At 39.8% G+C, this 20,781-nt stretch overlaps 2 protein-coding genes across 2 annotated transcripts; both read left to right on the top strand.

The window, feature by feature from the left end:
- The first annotated feature begins 949 nt into the window (after positions 1–949).
- Positions 950–8,726, top strand: kif22 (kinesin family member 22). Its single transcript, XM_053341296.1, has 13 exons — positions 950–1,133; positions 1,434–1,648; positions 2,213–2,340; positions 2,605–2,756; positions 3,253–3,462; positions 4,186–4,576; positions 5,048–5,168; positions 5,367–5,487; positions 6,018–6,198; positions 6,814–6,893; positions 7,408–7,608; positions 7,755–7,814; positions 8,557–8,726. The coding sequence occupies exons 2-13, from the start codon at positions 1,461–1,463 to the stop codon at positions 8,584–8,586; spliced, it is 1,863 nt and encodes a 620-aa protein (XP_053197271.1). The 5' UTR covers positions 950–1,133; positions 1,434–1,460; the 3' UTR covers positions 8,587–8,726.
- A 1,426-nt stretch (positions 8,727–10,152) lies between these two features.
- Positions 10,153–11,147, top strand: LOC128381121 (trafficking regulator of GLUT4 1-like). The gene is made up of 3 exons (XM_053341072.1): positions 10,153–10,378; positions 10,613–10,908; positions 10,992–11,147. Exons 1-3 carry the CDS (start codon positions 10,153–10,155, stop codon positions 11,145–11,147), a joined length of 678 nt encoding a protein of 225 aa, XP_053197047.1.
- Positions 11,148–20,781: the final 9,634 nt, after the last annotated feature.

Genomic DNA, 20,781 nt, shown 5'->3' with positions numbered 1-20,781 from the left:
AGTTTCATGTAATGGAGTTTAATTACAAATTAAATGTGGCTGTAAACAGTAACTATGTGCAATTACAGTTATTTGTAACTAAATGTTGATGATTACAAAGGGGGTTACACCTGAAATCAGATCTTTAAAATGAAGGGGTTTTCGCTCTTTTTTAATATTTAACTTGTTACTGAATATATAGAACTAGCTATAGGCTATTGCTGTTTTAAAGATTTGAAATGAATATTATTTTTATATTTTGTAAATTAATCATGACTTGGGCTTATCTGGAGTACACATGGGCTTAAATGGTGTCACGGTGGTACACCCATTCCAGACTTTTGACTTTTTTCATATCTTTATTTTATATTCCAAAATCTACATGAACTAATGAATAAGCCTACATTTTCAAATGAGAGATAAATCTGGCTTTATAAGAAATGATCTCCCTTATAAATCATGTCAGTATCCATGAAATACACCTGAACTTAGATTTTGGTGGGTTTAATGGGAACACTTACCCTAACAGTTGAAAACATTAGTTGATGAAGAGTAACCGGATGTAATAAGTGACATTACTTTAAGTAATTAAAATTGCTACATTACTTATTTCATTTTAAATAAGGTAACAAGTAATTTGTAACCTATTACATTTCCAAAGCAAGCTTCCCAACCCTGTATGTTGTTACCTTTCTTATATACAGTCTATGGTTGTTACTTTTATTACTCACAGACTCAATGCCATCAGCAATGTCGTCATGACGTTCAGCACGTCTTCCTGCGCGTACGTTGCTGTTGCTGACTGAGCGGGTTTTAATCATAGACCGTACACAGTCTTTCCCCCCGTTATTCACGATAATGATTTGTTTTATTAAAAGTGTGCACACATGTTCATACACAATAATGTTGACTATTACATAAGCAGGCTACACATTTTAAATAAGGGCTTTAGACGGTAGATAGGCGCCAGCTTGTCCTCGGCTTGTGATTGGTGGATGGTCGTTTCCGGTTGCGGCGCTACTATTTGAAAAGTGTTTCAGTTAGAAAAAAAGGTCTGGTCGCCATTGTTTAAAGACTGACCTCCGCAATGTCGCTAAAGGTGATACTTGGTGAATAACAAGAGTTTCTTTAGCCGGAGTCCACATATAATAAAGGTAAGACAGCGATAACGAAACATTTGGTTATAACCTCGGTAAAAGAGTAACTTTAACTTGGCTGTTTCTTTACGAATCAGTAAGGAAGCGGCTACTAGCTCGCTAACGTTATCAGTCGTTTGAAGCAACCGGTTATATTTTTGTTGTGGTTATCATTGTAGTACTTTATTTAAATGAAATCATAATTTAACGACACGTAAGCGACTTTGTTATTAGTACGCATATTGAATCTACCATTTCACGCAGATTAAAAGTCAGTGTACTGTATACGTGGCTAACTTGGCTCATGTTGTTGTGCAGGCCTTTCGCTGGTTTGTGAGCTCAAACATGGCCCAGCGAGTAGCGGTATCAGATGGAGGGAGCAAGAAGACGTCCAGGGTTCGGGTTGCTGTTCGTCTACGACCCTACATGGGCAAAGAAGATGAGAAAGGCGAAGGCCCGTGTGTGAAAGGCCTGGACTCCCAGAACCTGGAGATAATCAACTGGAGAAATGCTACAGAGACCGTAAAATACCAGTCAGTGTCATCAGTACAGCTACACTCCTTTCTTAAAGTTCATCAGTATGTTTTAATAATTGTCCTGCAATAATTTACATGTCTGTCTATCCTGAGAGATGGATCCCTCCTTTATGGCGCTTCCTGGAGTTTCTTAAAAAAGTTTAAATGTTTGAAATGAATTGAATTAGGCTACATAATTACAATCAAAGCCAAACCAAACTGAACCAACTGCCAGCTGCACAACAACTTTGGGAAAGGAGTGCTTCTTTTGTTCATTTATTTCATGTTTCTGTGTTTTCTTTCACTGAGCTGGTGTGTGCATGGGTAGCTAGCAGATGGTGAGACAGCATCATAACAGGTCGTGGCCTTTGAGCAGTAGGCCAGGATTTGGTAGCTGGTGCTAAAATCAATTCTCTCCTGCAACACTCCCGCTAGCAAACTGGGCTTTCTGGGACTTCACTGGGAGAGATACAAATTGGTGTCTGCCATCCTCTTTCTACACTGGTCCCATTTTTGTGATTTTGGGCTACAAAAATACAATTGACTTAATTTCTAATAGTGTTATGTATGTTTTTTTTCCAGTTTTGATGCTTTTCACGGTGAGCAAACAACACAGCAAGAGGTTTTCCTCTCATCAGTGAAGCCTATTCTACCGCACATACTGAATGGACAAAATGCCAGCGTCTTTGCTTATGGACCAACAGGAGCTGGTATGTTGCAGCACTGCATATGTTAACTTGTACTTTTGTTTATTTGGTTGCATATTAGAGACCCTAGTTATGGCATACCCAGTCTTACACATTTCTCTTAATTGTGTTAATGACTATGATTATAAACAGTGGGATTTGTGTGATTGTTGAAATGTAAACATATAACCGACAGGAGTTATAGTTCTTGAGATCTAAACCTTACAGGTCCAGATTTGTATTTACTGTGTGTGTGCGTGTGTGTAATCACCACAACCTCTTTTCTAGGCAAGACCCACACCATGTTGGGCAGCTCAGAGCAGGCAGGCGTGATCCCCCGAGCTGTTCGTGAGGTCTTCAATCTGGTCAGAGCTAAGGATGAAGAGGAGGGATGGGACTACAGTATTGGCATGTCTTATTTGGAAATTTACAATGAGAAGGTATGAGATTTTGATTTTTGGCTATTACCGTTTGACCCAGACAATTATTTAATGCTTTCTGTATAATTTGACATTTTTACATTCATATTCCAACTAGGGAATTGGCTTATATATGTATTTCTTGAGACATCTCCGTAGCATATATACGCATTTTGTCATGTTCAGTGTCTAGGGTTAGGGTTAGGTTAAAGTTGTGTGGCAGAAATTGAATCAAATTAAGTATGTTTTAATTAGTATCACCTGGAAAAAGTGTGTGAAATTAATTTATTCACTGACCTGCTAAGGGGACTGGTGCAACTCAAATTGAAAGAATATAATTTGCAACTATTCTTAAAGAACATGTGTGGCTTTTTAAAGAATAGTTGCAAATTATATTTTTTTCTGTCAGTAGCTGTTATACATTTCCAGTGTCTTTCAGTATCTTGGCAAAATGTTACCTTATGGTTGAAAGACACTGTGCAATCCATCATTGTCTCCTCCTTTCTTTCTCTTTCAGGTGCTTGATCTTCTATCGCCAAACTCCCACGACCTGCCAATCCGAGAGGACAAGGACAAGAACATCCTTATCCCCGGCCTCACTCACACAACCATCTCATCCTTCTCCGATTTTGACAAACACTTTGTCCCCGCCAGTCTCAATCGTACTACAGCCTCAACCAAACTAAACCAGCGCTCCAGCCGCAGCCATGCTATACTCCTCATCAAGGTTTGATATGTAATCTGAATAACTTTGGGAATGGAGTGCTTCTTTTGTTCATTTATTTCATGTTTCGGAGTTTTCTTTCACTGAGCTGGTGTGTGCATGGGTAGCTAGCAGCTGGTGAGACAGCATCATAACAGGTCGTGGCCTTTGAGCAGTAGGCCAGGATTTGGTAGCTGGTGCTAAAATCAATTCTCTCTCGCAACACTCCCGCTAGCAAACTGGGCTTTCTGGGACTACACAGGGAGAGATACAAATTGGTGTCTGCCATCCTGTTTCTACTAGGGGTGCAACGTTACTAGTAACCCACGGTACGGTTAGGGTTAGGGTTAGAATTGGAAAACAGAAAACCAGCGGTCCATAAGGTCATATTGTTCCGTGCAGAGCAGACCGAACGGTTCAATATTTTACTGAGTACCGTTGCATCCCTAGTTTCTACATTGTTTCTACAGCTGCAACTAACAATTATTGTCCTTGTCAATTCATTTGTCTTTTTTTTCTCAACTAAATGATTAGTTTTTTGGTCTATTAAAATGTCAATTGTTTTTGTTTTTTTTGTTTAAACATTCAGTTTTCTGTCAAGACTAAACAAACAAAAGATTAACTTTCAAGAAATTGCAACCAGAGAGTTTTTGCCTTTGTTTGTCTTTCGTTCTCCTTCCCCTGTATTTCCTGTCCGACTTTGGTGTCTTTGCCCCTTTTCAAATCTGGACCTTTTTCATACTCTAGGTTGTGCGGACTCGACGCGCTCTGCCCAACCGACAACAGATAGGCAAACTGTATTTGGTAGACCTGGCCGGCTCTGAGGACAACCGCCGCACCGGCAACCAGGGCATCCGCCTGAAAGAGAGCGGCGCCATCAACCTTTCTCTCTTCACTCTCAGCAAAGTGGTGGACTCTCTTAACTCTGGCACCGCCATCCGTGTGCCATACAGAGACAGTAAACTCACACGGTTGCTACAGGACTCCCTGGGTGGCTCTGCACACTCTGTCATGATCACCAATATTGCGCCAGAGTACAAATACTATTTTGATACTTTTACCGCACTCAACTTTGCCGCCAAATCCAAGCTGATTGTGAACAAGCCCTTCACCCGAGAAACTGTGGCTGTGCTGCCAGGTGAGTTAAGAGAGGTGTGCTGTAAGATGTACAGTTAAGAATGAATCAGATTTGTTTTACAGGTAGACAATAATATACAATAAATACAGTAATTCATCCTTCCTTTAGAGGGTTTGCAATTATAGAAAAAAATTCAATAGGTAGATAAGAGGAAACTGACTCTTTGATCAAAGGCCAATAGGGGGCACCCGTGTCATGTCCCAGAGTGTGATGACTAGGACTAAACATCCAGCTGTTTCTGTGCATGCTGGGTATAATCTCACCACTGTTTTTGATGCATTGTCTGAGACACATTCCTGATGGTTAGATTTTGTTCCTCTTCCTTTGGATTGAATTCAGGCACTGCAATGCAGCCTCAACTGATGCTGTGCCATTTTTGAATTGCTTAGCACTCCAGAGAAGCTCACAAACACTGTTGCTCGAGTGCTCTGAATACCAAGCTTCTAATTTCCCTTATGCCTTCGTCTCCAGTGAAGCGGTCTAGAGAGGGCCATGAGGCAGGGGGGTCTGGCACTGAGCCACAGAAGAAGAGGCAGAAAGAGGACAAGAAAGCTGAACAGGATGGTTCCTCACCCTCTACTCACTTGCACAGGTTAAAGACCACACCCATCCAGACCTATTGATTAATTGTTTCACTAAGTAGATGAAGGAACTGCAATGTTTGTGAAGAAAATATATTTGCATATGACCAAAGCTACCACATGAAATTCAGTTTCCTCTGCTGTTCCTCCACCATTAAGATAGAACTACAACCATCTGTTTCTTGATCTTTCTTTCTTGTCTCCTTCAGTCTCTCAGAACCATCAGTGTTGGACAGACTAATCGCTCTGGAGAAACAGATGATGAGCTGCAAGGACAAAGACAGAATTGGCATGCTGAAAGATGTGGCCCAGTATCGCAAGGAGATTCAGGTGAAAACACATACCTACATCAGAGCTAGAGTTTCTTCATCTCAGTTACTGATAGAAACACTGAGGAGAAAATCGTTAATCGTTTTGTCTGTAAGATGTCAGAATGTAGTTGGGAAAATTATGATTTGGCAAGACTTTGAAAAAGAAAAGTTACATTTGTAAGTCACATTATCTGAACAACAGTCCAAAACCCAAAGATATTCAGTTTACAATAATGTAGTTCAAAGAAAAGCTTTAAATCATCCCACATGAGAAGCTAAATGCAGCAGGGTTTGGCATATTTGATTCATAAAAAAAAGAAGATAAAAATAGTAATAAATAGTTATGTTTTATCAACCAATTGTTGCAGCTTTATTACATAATCCAGGTTTGATCATTGATATGCGTGTCTGGTTCAACCATCTATCTGCTGTTTGTCTGCATAGTTCTGCAGATGCTGAAGCTGTCAGATCTTTGTACAGATCAGGTTTTCTTTCTGTATGGATATCTGTTGGCCAACTTTCACACTGTTATTTTTTTCAACTTCACAGGAGCTCAAAGAGAAGCAGAGGGAGTTTGAGAATAAGACCAAGCTGTTAAGTCGGCTGGCAGGAGAAAAGTCTGGTACCAGTCAAGAGCCCAACTTCAAGAACAACATAGCTCCTCTGGAAAGAAAGCAGTCAACCGCCATGAAAGCTAAAAAGCAGCAGGCTGTGGTCCAACCCCTCCAAGGTCAGTTTGGAAGTACATGTATTACAGTAGTAGCCTAAATTTAGGTTATAGATGAAAATGAGTGCAGGGTTGGGATTTAAACTGACACTGTCTAATCACCATGTTGAGACTACAGAAAGAATATATTACTGTCACTATTTAACTTCCTATTAGATACTCATTGACTAAGGAAATGTTATGTAAAAGAATGACCTTGACTTTTTTTGTGTGTGTGTCTGTCATTTGTTGTTTACACCTCACTAAAGATTAGTCACTCACTAATTCTGTCATGTTGAATCACTGGAGATATCTATGAGCTGAAACGTGATACAAGAGCTCTGTCTACAATATATAGGAGCCAGAAAATGTATCCAATGACGATGAGGAGGAATTATTTTTACACCCCTCAGCAGCTCGGAGAGTTAGCCAGACAGCTTTCCGTAATACTTATGTCATGACTTTGGCTCTAAAATAGCACCATACTGCTGCGTCCCAAACAAAACAGACTGGTGACGATTTCAGAGCAAAATCTTCATGTTCCCCCTTACTCATTGGGAATATCTGCTTTTGTTAATTTAATTAATTTAACAACAATTTAATGTTTGTTTGTTTGTTTTTTGTTTTTCTCCTGAACAGTGACGCAGCAGGTTGTAGTCGTCAAGAAACAGTCCGTCTGCGTCAAGAAGAAGGAGAGCAAGCTTCCAGACCAGGTTGAGGTCAGCATCAGAGTCTCGGCTGTGCTGAGCTCGACACATCTGCAGAGTTGCAAGCATCAGATACAAGCTGACATAGTACATTAGCTTCCAATTTGTTTTTTGACTTGATAGACACTGCAAGACTTCAAATTTATTGGGTCAAAATGAACCTCTTTCTAATATGGGTAAATATGTCATGCAATATGACTGAAAACACATTTTTAATCTTAACTGCACACTATATTTTTGGGGCAGCAACTGATTATTTTTATTAATAATTCTGTCAATTATGTTTTTGTATATAACATTTTGGAAAATTCTTGAAATGCACAATCGTGACAATTTCACTTAATTTAAAGTGACGTCTTCAAACAAGAGTCCAAATTTATTTTCACATTGGAAACAGAAAAGCAAAAGATTGTCACATTGTAGAAACTGGAAACGGAAAATAACTTGAATATCAAAACAGTTGCACATGGATTGATTTAAATGGACTAATCATTTCTTCTCTACTGTATTTATTTGTCTCTCTCAGCCTCCAGATGGTAAAGAGAACATGATACAGGATGGCTGGGAGTCTCAGATTGACACGTCAGTGCTGGAGCATTCCAGGCAGAACATCCTGCAGATCCTCAACAGCGGCTCACTCAAAGAGCTGAAAGGCCTGCAGCAGATTGGGGTCAAGAAAGCCAAACTCATCCTGGGCTGGAGGGAGATCCATGGTGACTTCACAAAGGTTGGTAGAGAACATGAAACCCACACCTAGTTTAATTGTCTAACTCAACCATCAGAAACACCTGACTTGTGGTTTTCTGACACATTTGATAGCTTTAGATTTGAATGAATCTATGTTGACTTGATGTGATATTTGTTGTTTTGCAGGTGGAAGATCTGACTAAAGTTGAGGGTATGACAGAGAAGAGATTTTCCACTTTCATGAAGGTAAGTCCTCAGTAAAATGACAATGTTGCTCCGCCACTATGATTCAGACTGAAGTTTCTCAACTAATTATATGGAGACATTTATTGCATCCAGGAAATGTATTTAGTTGATCCAAGTGAATTTGGTCTTCTAGCATCACCATGAATTGTTGTTTTGTTTTATTCTTAAAAGTCTCAAATCAATTTCATACCAAGCTCCCTTAACAGCGCTGGGCTTTGAGACAGTGCAGTTATGTCTCAACATGGGCCAAAAAGTATTTGTTTCCCTGCCCATAGTCTTACATTGTGAAAGAAACTTATCCTGTAAATCATCAGATACATATTTTAGCATCACAACCCCACGAAATGACTCTCTATCCTCTTTGTTCATCTATCCACTCTGATTATATTATATAAGTCTAGAGGAGCTGCTCAATTGAATTACCCATTCAAGTTAGATGAAGGCTTAAACCTGAAGGTATCATTCTCGGCAGATAGGAGTCTTTATTCAGTCCATAGAGCGTACAGTGTGTTTTTCTATCTGAATATTTCTTCACAGTAGGAAGTGGCAGTCCAATTCTTCAGTTTATGACAAAATACCTTGAAACCTAAAACACATTTTGTCTTTCGTGCTAATTAGCAAACGTCTACACGCTAAACTGAGATGGTCAACGTTAAAGATAACTGAACAGCATGTTGGATGTAAATGATGATCTTGCTTTCATTCAGTGCTAATATACATTTCTTTATTTTTCTCTTTTCAGGCAAACATCCTGAGCAACATGGGAAAATGATCTTCTCCCCTCTAAATCATACCTGTATCTAATGTATATATTTCCTATCTAAGAAGCTTTATTCTCTTTTTTTGGCTTTGTTTTGATTTTGCTTCATGTTTTTATTGTTTTTTGTAGTTACCACTGTGCTCCAGCTGATGGCGCACCACTTTTTTTTAAATAAAAGACACTTGTGTCACTGAACGTTTGTGTTTATTTCTTGACGATAAATAAAACGGATTGCCATTTTCATATATGATCCAGATGTCACTCCACACTGACTGATCTCAGGTTATTAACCACCGTCTCTTTGAGCGGTTATCGCATATTTCTGGTTTAAAGGCCCAATTGGGCCCATTTATGGACTCTTGCCGCCTGTGAGATGAAAACAGGAAGACACCTTTTCTCTATGATGCTGCATCAATGAATAAATATTCAGTGTGGGGAGGTGGTATGAGGAGAGGAGGATGCTACTTGTCCAGCTCCCTCCTCCTCCTCCAACAGCACGTAGTCTGGCAGATTTCACTTTTCATTTCACACACACACACCCCTCCTCCTGCCATCCAGGAGACTCCCCATCCCAACACTGCACTGGAAAAGGCGCTGCACCCACCCTTCTGCACCTCCGCCGCTCACATATGATAAAAGGATATTATCGGATTTTAGACAAAACTGCATGTTTGCAACCAGATTGTGGCTGCAGGGGGGATGTGTATTCGCGTTTGATGTCGATTTTTTTTTTCCTTCACCTGAGATCACCGCGATGTTAAAAGCAGAGACGCTCCCGCTGGATTAAAAAAGGTCAGTTTGATTTATTTTTACCGCCACCTTCCCCCCCCCCCCCCCCCCCCCTCCATCTCCCTATAGCGTTGATTGATTAAAAGAGCTAAAGTGGTTGTCATTCAAAATCGCATGTCTGCTTTAAATGCGAGAATCCAATGAAGCTGCATGTGTTTGTTTTTCTGCTTATCGTTGCAATTCAGCAGTTCACATCCACTGAATTCAAATCAGCTAATTAACGAGCAGCAATCATATCCGACTATTTCCCCCCCTTTGTCTCCATCCTTCATCATTTTGACTGCTCACTATTGTTCTTCGCCTACCAACCGGCCCGTTTACGCTTGTGTACACATGATGAAATAATGGTATGTACACACCTGCATGGAGACTATGGCTGCTACCATCCTTTCAAAGGAACTTGCCTCCATCTGCCATGCCTTTGTACTCCTCATGTCATTGTGACCTGCTTTCTCTCATGTGAGGAAGCACATTTGCTGTTTTTAAGATCTCTTGAGCACAGTTGAGGCCTGATATCTAGTGGATCATGATCTGTTTACCTTGATCCTGTTTATTATGCAAGAGTGATTGAGCCTTGTTTATTTACTATTCAGAGTGGAAAATGAGGATAAATGAAGATGTCAAAGTGGATTATAAACAGGATTTGAGCTACACGTTTTTGAATCAGCTCAAAACGGGTGGGAGAGAGAGCAGCCTCTGTTTACAAATCCATTTTCTGACCCTCAGGTGTAACAATAGGAAGCACACACGGGACCGGACCACAAGCAGAGGCTTCATTTTGCTGTCAGCATGGCTGTGAACATGATGCCAGCTCCCGCCATTTGGCCCGGGGAGGAACAACCATCACTGCTGGATCAGGAGGGTTCTCTGTCAAGCCAAGCCCCCCTCACTGTGCCATGCCCCGAAGTCAGAGGTGAACAGCTCATCCACAGCAGCAGCCCGGCCAACACAAGGCCCCCCCGCAGCAAATCCAAAGGGGAGCTAGTCATAGTCATCAACGAGAAACTGAAGAACAGTAAGTGACTGAGTTTGACCTTGCATTAAGGCAGCGGATGGTTGGCGGAGAGGGAGGGAGGGATGGAGGGATGGAGGGACGGGAGGAGGGGAGGGGGGTGGGTGACACAGATGCTTTGTCAGCTTGCTCAGGCAAAGTCAACTTCCAGCTCACGAAAAAGAGCACACACACATTTGTTTACTTCTTCCAGTGTTTCAAACATTTGCTCGCCCCTTTTTCGTCCCTCATGTGTAGGTAACGGGATCCACTCAGCGCCCATAGACAGCACCTCTCCGGTCATCTCCTCTCCACCCAGAAGACAACACTCCATCTCCTACCCCCATCATGGCAAGACCAGGAAGGGCAGCAGGGCGAGCTCCATCGGCTACACCGCCTTCTCGCCCAGGCCGTCGCTCTCTCGCCACTCCAGCATCGCCACCAACCCGCCCTTGGATCGAACCAAGGTCAAAGACTACCTCCTCCTGTCCGTGCTGGCCTGCTTCTGCCCCGTCTGGCCAATCAACATCGTGGGATTTGTCTATTCAATCATGGTGAGAGGCAGATCTTTTATCCGAACTCTTACATGTATGCGCACGACATCAAAGCTAACAGATGGTTTGATCTCCTCCCACAGTCCAAGAACAGTCTCGAGCAGGGAAACCTGGATGGCGCAGTGCGTCTGGGACGTGTGGCCAAGATGCTCTCCGTGGTGTCACTAGTAGGAGGGACGGTCATTATCATCGCTTGCATTGTCAACCTGGCCAGTGAGTGTCCCAAATCTGACCTATAACCCATAACCTCACCTTTTTAACCGGTGTGTATTTGTGCACAGACGATCCATTCCCCCTGAACTCCTCCGTTTTTTGCCTGTGAATACTAAATTGACAACTAAGAGACCCTGGCCCACCAAAAAACCTGCTCTTTAACCCATCACGATAGAACAGTTTAGCTCTGTTCGCACAATCGGACTGACTGTATTATTATTATTATTATTACCATTCATGTTTTGTCACAATATTTCACTAGCTACAAAGCCTTCACGAGTCTTCTCACACTGCGGCACTTTAGGAACTATGTCAACGCTACGCAAAGATCAGAACATATTAATCACATTTGCATCAGATTCAATTTTCTGTCTCCATTTGCACGGGTGGCCTCCAGCTGTAACTGACTGCATGCCAGAGAGCTGTGTGTGTTTCTGTAGAGTGATATATGGTCTGTCTGTTGTATGCCTTGCACTGTTTGCTTGTACAAAATGACAAGTGTTGTTGTGCTTGTACCATATATGTATACCATGTATGTCGGTATGTTTGTTGAGTTGTTGACGTGCTATAAGAAACAAATATCTGTACATTTATTGTACCTGGCAAATAAAAACGGATTCTGATAACAGGTCAGTGATGATTTCCATGACTTGTAAAGAAAGAAAGCTGTCTTATACGTTATACTGTAAATACATCCATGAATAAGGGCCGCAGTCAGTTAAGTGATACTTTGCGTTTCGCTTCAAGCAGATACTTATCTGTGCTGCTTTTGAATGCACACAGTGGCAGCCTGTTGGGTATCATTAAGCCAAGAGATGTCCTAATTAACTTAATGTCTGGAAGAGCAATTGAACACACAACTTGAGTTTAAGGGCTCTGGGACTCAGCAATCCTTGTTTTTCTCATTATATAACTGTCTTTGTGTGGTTTGTGAACGTTTATACATCCATATTACGTTGCAGAATATATAGCTTTTCAACTAATATACTTCCTCTTCTTTTTTTAGTAAATGTGAAAACCTGAGTTTCATCCCAGGATGAAACTGGATAAGGCAACTGACCGTCTGGCCCACACCTGCACCACCGTCTTTACCGCCTAGTCATTACCTGGATGTGTGACAAAAATGCACCCGATATTCAGTGCTTACTTATATTTCTGTAATCTATATAAATCCCTTTTTGCTAATGGAAGAAAATGAAATATGCAAATACAGCTGCTCTGAGTCGAGGGGGGAGGGGGGGGGGGGTTTGGTCCATCTAAAGTTAGATGGAGAAGGGAGTAGACAGTCACACTAATCTGTCTCTTCATATTCTGGTCAACACAATCAAGAGCGATATTCTGGAAAAGACACGACTCCTCAAGAATGCTAGTCACTGGCAGAACTGACTCAGACAAGGTGGACTAGAAAACTGGGAGACCAGTGGAGGTGGTTACAGAACATGAGACAGGAAGGATTGCCTCCCAGCTTCAGCGCCACATGCAAGTCCCAACAAAAAGTCCCATCGTTCACCGCACCGACAACAGGATGCATCAGAGTTTCAGTTTGCTGTTAAATCCCCTCGGACACGCGGAGAGGCTCTGGGATTAGTGTTGCAGAAATTCATCCGTTTCCCTCACAGACAAGAAACACTTTCAATCACTACATGTCCTTGTTTCAGACTCTCTCTGTGATTCTTATGACTCCCGCCATACATCTTGTGTTAAAGAGTTGAGCGTACGGGTGGCGAAAGAGGCTTACCAAGAAGGACTAGCTATGGGTGCTAAAATGGAAGGGATTATGGAAAGTCTTGCACAGGCGGCACACTTTATCACTGCAAGGGGAAATAAATGTGCCAAAAAAAAAATTTTAGAGGGAAAGTTTCTTTGCTTTGTGAAGTCCCGACTCTGATGGCAGAATTGTTGTTGCAGAGAGGAACATCAAACGTGTTTTTTAACCTCCTGCAACCTCAAACCCTTTCAACACCACTAACCACTGTGAGACAGGGGAAAAAAAGGGTTCATGTTCAACAAGAAAGAAACAGCAAGATACTAAAAACATTCATTTCACAGTGAAGCTAATTATGCTACGTCATTGATAATCTTTTGATAATGTTTGTAAAAGAGCATTTTGGAGAATTTTGAAACACTAATTTCATAAATGTGATGCTGCTTGAAGTTCTGTGCCACAGCTGACAGATGGTGGTAGTATCGTATTCATATGGGCATCACTATTTGGTTAACAAATTAAATAGCTTGTGATTGCAGTCTGAGTTGTGTACTTGCAACCACAGGTCCTGTCAAACCAGACTGATTCCTTTTAAAGATGTATTCAAGCAACAGTTGATTCTTATCTTACAAGACTTCTTACACTCCCATTCTGTTGTCACGTACAGTCAGATGCTGTCTTTTGCTGGATTATTTGTAAAAAACTGGTTTATGGGTGTGAGATATGAGTAGCAGCGTTGGTAGCTTTACTGTTCAAAAACTCATTTCTAAATCTAGTTTATTATTGTATCCTCAGCTAACCTCTAATCTTTACCTGTGAGTCTCACTGTGATCTGAAACTACTTGTTTTTTATATATAAAACTCTCCTTATTTATTTACTGTATCCTGGATTTCAAAATGTGTACAGAAATGGCTCAAACTTGTGAGCCTCATCAGTCCACACCTGCAGACAATTTTTCTGTAATGATTATTAATATGGCATTTTCCCTCTGTTACTACTTAATATGTAAATTTAATTGTAATCACCAGTTGGTGTGCTCTGCTGATATAAACCTCAATATTGTGATAATTCTCTAGTTATGAGTTAGCTTTAAGTAGTCATGATCTAACGTAGGCACTGAAGCTGTCCACTTGCCTCCTGACAGTCATTGTATTACCACCACGCTACTATAATCTTTGTGGTTATTGGCATGCTGTGGCATTTTTCATGTATGACAATGATAGAAGTTGAAAATGACAAGATTATATGGCACTTGGATTATTATATTTCTGCAGCACATTCATAATAAAGACACAATGCATGTGAAAGTGTTTTCAGTGTGGTTTTGAAAAGTTAAAGAGCAGCAGGAGAGGAGATTAAAACAATAGTGTTTTTGTGTGAGGGGGAGAATGAATGTTGTAAATGAGAGATGTTCAGAGAGCTTTAGCCATCGAGGAGATTGTTTTTGCAATTTAACAGATGAGAGCAGGGGAAAAAATGGAAGTATTAATGTAGTTCTCCATACTTTGATGGCGTGTAAGCTGCAGGGATGGAAAGAGCCTGCTGTTGTCAGGGAGTGCAGCGGAGACAGCAGGAAGAGCATAAATGCTGAAGGGAGCGGCCCGGAGCCAAGGAAACACACTGTAGGAGGTTATAATGAGATCTAAACCTCAGATGGCTTCAGAGGAATCAAAGCAAAACATCACTCATTATTTTCTGTTTGGAGTTTTTAACCTCTTAGTGGTTGCACAAGTTTGTATAACAAGAACAGTGATTTTCCAAAACAGCTTTTTTTAATGAAGAAGAAACATCTGTTTTAAAAAGTGGATTCTTGCATCCAAATTGGCCATTTAAAAGCTGTACTAACAGGAACAACAGCCAACAGTTACATAAGCTATATCATACCATTCACTTCAACTGCAGCTGTAACACTTAATCCATAAATGGGTTAGTTGATGGTAGGAAAATGAATCAACAACTATATTGATCATCAATTTTGATGAGAAGTCATTTTCAAGAAAAAAACATGGCAAACATTACAAAGTTCCAGCTTCCCAAATGTGACAGTTTGCTTGCACTCTCCTTACGTTACAATACATTTAATACTGGACTGTGAAGTTGTGATGGGCACCTTTCAAAGTTTTCTGATGTTTTAAAGACCAAATGATTAATCGATTAATTGAGAAAATAATTGTCAGGTTAATTAATAATGATGGAAATCTTTTCAGTATTTGTGGCGTCACAGAAATCATGACTGCAGTATGATTAGAGTTATTGGAAAGCTCTGAGGCATCTAAGAGGGTAATACATTTAAAAAACATTCATATATAATGTATTTAATGTATAATATGTGATATTTAATTGAACATGAATGGCTTTTCTAATGTATTACCCTCTGAGTGCCTCATATCTTTTTCAATAAACTAGTAGCATCCTCAAACTGTAGAGCAGCAGATGAATACCTTTCTACACCCAAACATCATTGTTTCAATATGTTCCATTGAAATATATGAAGAGAAGCTGTGAAGTGACTGCTCTCTTGCAATAATGAACACAGGAAATAATGGTGAGCACTATTGTAAATGGCTATATTCAGCATATAAATATAACTATGTCACAATTTTCCTTTAAAAAAAAAAAAAAAAAAAAAAAAAAGTCTTTGCATGGGAGCATCCAGAGTTTGCAGGAGGGGAAACCTACTGCATTAGCAAAAAAAAAAATCTAAAAGCGCTCACAACATCTGAGACCAGCAGAAATCTCCCTGACCAATGTTAACATTTTTGACAGCGGGAGATATTTTTCTTTCTACTCAGCTAATTTAACAGTAGGCATACAGTAAAGTGAGGTTCGCAATGGGATCAGTATACCAGCAAGAGTCACATCCAGATGCAGTAAGTGGGTCAGGGATTATCCAGCTGGGTCACATAAACACAGAGGATGTGAGTCAGCTTGGCAGTGTTCGGATGCATCATGATCATCCTGTCAGTGTGCATAGGAAATCACAGCATAATGAGATATACTGACCTGTGGCGATGCTCTTCTATTAGCGCCTGATTAATTTGCAAAGAGAACTGGGGCTGAAAAAAAAATCAGTGTGAATTAACGCGTCTGGTTATTGCAGCAGCTGTTGTGGGATTTCCAGCTGTTTTTGAGGGTCAAAAGGTAACAAATTAAAGTTAAAAATTGAATCACATACTTGGGATAGTTTGCACATCAAACAATCAGTCTATGTTATTGACACACTTTTCTCAAACTCCACCCTGTCACAGCCGCCTGGGGTTAACAGTCGAGAGAATTTCACAGCTGCTGTCAACACAACGATTTATCCATTCAACTTTGCATGATGACAGATTTAAAATGACAATTACTTTATCTGAATACTGTGTAGCTAAATTAACAATTGAACTTTTTTACAGTAGAGTTTCTGACTTGTCATAGCAGGAGACAGATACTGATAGTTTTAATCAAAGCTTTCCCCCTTTAATGTGCTTGAATGACAGCTCACACTGAACCAGCGTGCATCATTAGCGTTATTATTTATTCATGTGTTTTAAAAAGTCTATTGTTGTTGAGTTTCAGAATTTAAATGAACTCACGAAGAGAGGTTATCATCACATTTCTCTCCCTCAGATATTTTCAAACATTATTCACATTTGGGTTTTCTTCTCTACTGACAATCAATAATGAATGCAGCCTGTCATCAGTGAATCATTAGCTGTAAATGTTGATGTTGGGCATCATCAGAGGCTTATTAATTGCAACAAGGTTCAAAGTCAGTCTGACCCAAAGGTCCATTTAGCAGCTTTTCTGCAGTCGTGGAAAGTAACTTGACTACAGTTTGGAAGTGATTGTATTTTACATGAATATTACACTTTGATACTTTTTCTAGGAAAATATTTTCTTTTTTACTCAACTACATTTACGTGACAGCTATAATTATGTGTTACAAGATACACTACACTGCCTTGTGATTAAAACAACAGTGTGTAGTTGTGGTTCCCTGTCAAGTTTCAATTGTGTGTGAGTGTGAGTGTTGTTTGCAGTTTCACCAAAGACACATGTCCCCTCTAAACTGGTTTCATTTAAATAATGATCAAAGGCACAAAAATGTATAACTCTCCAGTGAATCAGTCATGGGGGGCATTTGCCTGCAGAACCAGGATTTGAACGTGTGGTGCTTTAAAAAAAAAATTTCAGTCGCTTTGGTACATTTCTTGAATGATCCATAATATTGGCAAAACATGATGTGAATTTCTTTTAACAATTCATACAAACAGCACCACACGATGGATTACCTGCAAAAGTCTGTAACTGGCTCAAAATCCTCCAGTTTATTTCTGTTTTGCATCTTTTCTTCACACAGCCTCCCTCTCCTCTCCTGCTTGTAGCTCTGCTGTCCACCGTGTTCATTTCCTTGTTGTTCTTCCACTGTCAGAAATGGTAACACTGTGTTTTGCTCAGTCTATATATGCTTGTCAGCTGAAGGTTCATGAGATGCAGCTTTGAGTTATGATGAGAACTGACTGATCATTGATTGAGCAGCGGATCAGAATTTCATTTGTGATCTGAGAAATGTGCCTGAAAAAACCTGTAAAACAACAACAAACTCCAGCTGATATGGATCATGTGACACAATCAGAAGCTCCAGACTAAACACATTTTATGATGAGATTTCCTTGACACATTAATTATGAGTTATTTATTTTCATGTGTATTCTTAATGTAATACACTTTGTGCCAGGTATATTACCTCTAATATCCCACACTAATAATTAGAAGAGCAGGACATTTCTGGAATTCATTCAGACTCCACAAACGGGGTTATCAGTGAGTACCTTTATAATACACACACATAATTATAGTTTAATTGAAAGCCTCAGGCTCATATTTGACCTGCTATCTGTGCACAGCACTGCTGCCACACTTCCTCTGCTGGCTGCAACCTTGAACTTTTCATCACAATCCTGGCTAGGTGGCAGTAATGTGCTCATTATTGTCACTATAATGAAAATCATGGCAGTGTGGATTCACAGCTCTGTGCCTCTTTGGTGAAACATGACTGCAATATTTGGATCTTAGTTTGTTGCCACCAGCTTTATTGTTATGAAATGAGCAAGCATACACCTATTTCAGATGCAGTGACTATTTTAAGTTTTAACAAACAGCTGCTCAGTAGATTTTGTGATTACATAATGACATTATTAAGTAACCAAATTGTGAAGGGAAAATCAGAACCCCTTCAGAGCAACCGACAGCCAGATGGTTGCAGCTGAAATACTGCACGCTAGTAACTCTCATCATTGTCCTTCATGTTTTCTCAGTTGGCAGATGTGGTCCCTGCTGAGACAACAGGGGTCTGGGTTTAAATAATTGTTTGTGTTTTCACAGAAATCTGCCGGTTTAATCCTCCCTGGGCAAAGATAAGTACTATTATTCTACACTATGACATTTCATTTCTCCTCCATGAGCTATATCTTTTAGATTTAACTGCACATTTTTGATTTTTAATTAAAGATGTTTATCACTAGGTGAGCATCAGAGTTGTTAACTGAATGTTTAATGTCCTCCAGTGTACCTTGTCATGATTAATTTACAACACACTTTTAATCTTTGCACAACATCAACAGTCCTACCCCTTAATACTGCAGCTTCATACTGTAAAATGTATAAGATTAGATATTTTTAGACTTATCGGTGCTTTTATTACATCTTACCTGGTCTCAATCTGTGTTATAAACATTTTCATCACAACACTACAAACTTCTCACTAGTTTTAACATGAGAATGTGTGTAACCCCTGTTTTACCACTACGTTTTGCTTTTTAAGTTATAATAACATCAGTGTTACTGTCTATCTCCAACATGTTTGACAGGCACCGCAGAGGTCAGAGAAAGGGCACAGAGAGGCACAAACTGAGATGAAACATTAGCATCCATATTTGATTTGGGTGCCACTCAGGATGCATAAGGTAATGCACAATAAATAGAAAACTGCACAGCTTCAAAATGTTTTTTATGAAGCCACCTCCTCTCTCTAAAATCCACACCAAGCCTCTGTGCTGACGTTCATGAATCTGCTTCTGAGTCAGACAGTCGGTCAGCTCGGGGTGAGCCTCACAGCATGACGCTCCATCCAGGCGTACACTGTACAGCAGCATGTTTACCAGAAATGTCCTGATTTCCTTATGCTGACCTCTGACCTCACTGTCAAACTGAAAAAGTGAAAAGTGCAGGATATTACAGTTTGGTTAAAAAGAAAAGTATAAATGGGGGAATCTGGCTTAATACATCAGCTTTTGCACCCAGAGGAGAAACTGTACTTATGTATTTTGTGGTAAATGTATACTGTATATCTGTGATTCTAATAATCAATATTAAATAACTAAATTAATATTCATTTAGTGAGTCCCACTGAGATTAAGGGAGACCTGGGCACATGTACATAAAGCAAACTTCTCAGTGTCAATGCTTTTTTTGTGCATTAATGTGGAATCATGTGGAAGTAAATCAGAGAAATAATCATTTGATTATTACAAGCAACTAAACAGCTAAGTGTGAAATTCAATCACTGCCTAATATTGACAGCTACACACTATGACATTTACAAGTTTTTTGTACTATAACTTGCACATTATGTTTATTTTGCACATATGTAACTTTGTTTTCCTGTCAACATATTATAGTTTTTCCAGTTTAATTTCCTCTTTAGTGCTATTTTTATGTACAAATTATATATATAAATTGATTATTTTATGCTATTTTGAGTTGACATATTTGGTAAATACATGAAGTTAAAAATATGTAAACACAGTAAGCATGTTCCAAAAATATGAAACGGTGGCACATCTCAAATTCAAAGTCAAAGTCAAAGTCAAGAAGGACAAAATACTAACATTATTATTATTATTATTATTGTCATTGTTATTATTATTATTATTATTAGCATTATCAATAGTGGTGGTGGTAGTAGTAGTAGTAGCTGTAGTAGTTGTAGGCTAGTAGTAGAGGTAGTAGTAGCTTGGAAATTTGAGATGTGCTACCTTTTCATATTCAATACACTCACTGGATTTTGGATTTAGCACTCAGCTGACAATCACATTGTTGAGGCATGACCTCCTTCTCCATATATATAAATAATTGTGCTCTTTGGACACATCTGCAACATCACTATTGTTGACATCACTGTCAGAGCAGTGGCTGCAGTGGCGAATCCTGGCCGCTAGGTGGTAGTATTGGCTTTATTGGAGGGCCACTGAGCTGAGCTGCTTTGGGGTCTTAGAGCAAATAAAACAAAGAATCAGGGATTCACACAATGAATCAATATGAATGTTTTATGAAAAAGAAACATCATGCACACTTCCAAAAGACGCATAGCCAATGCAATTGAAACACAATACATATTTACATATGCACACCACTGGTATTTTTCAGCATGCCTCTTTTACCACACAGGACCGAGCACAGATAAAACCTGCAGTCCATGAATAAAGCAGCAGTTATAGAGAGTTAACAGACAACACTGGACTCTGTACACCATTCATATTTGTAATTCAAGAACAAAGAAAGTTAAATCGTTCAATTTACGGTGTGTCAGAGTACGACCATGCACGGCTCTCCTGAAAACAATCTGCTCTGAAACTTTACTCTGCTCCTGTCTGCACGAATTAAGGAGCATAATTAGGATCACATCAACGTGTCTTCAACAAGAAACCGGCACACTGATATTTGTGCTGAAACATCAAACAAGTGTGAACAACATAACAAAAAATAAAAAATATATCTTTAGTTAATCAGAGCTTCACATCTCAGGGGCATTGGGAACACCACAATGATCAACACTTCATCCTGCAGCAGAGCCTGGCACATATTTGAATTTTAGTTTTCTCCAACAACATCAAACATGCAAATCACTGACACAAACCATTAACATGGAAGAACCAATTATCTTATTAGGTTGTGCTGTCTGCAGGCAATC

The sequence above is a fragment of the Scomber japonicus genome, chromosome 20 (genome assembly GCF_027409825.1).
Source record: "Scomber japonicus isolate fScoJap1 chromosome 20, fScoJap1.pri, whole genome shotgun sequence".
Taxonomy (NCBI): domain Eukaryota; kingdom Metazoa; phylum Chordata; class Actinopteri; order Scombriformes; family Scombridae; genus Scomber; species Scomber japonicus.
This window is presented reverse-complemented; position numbering and strand designations above follow the sequence as displayed.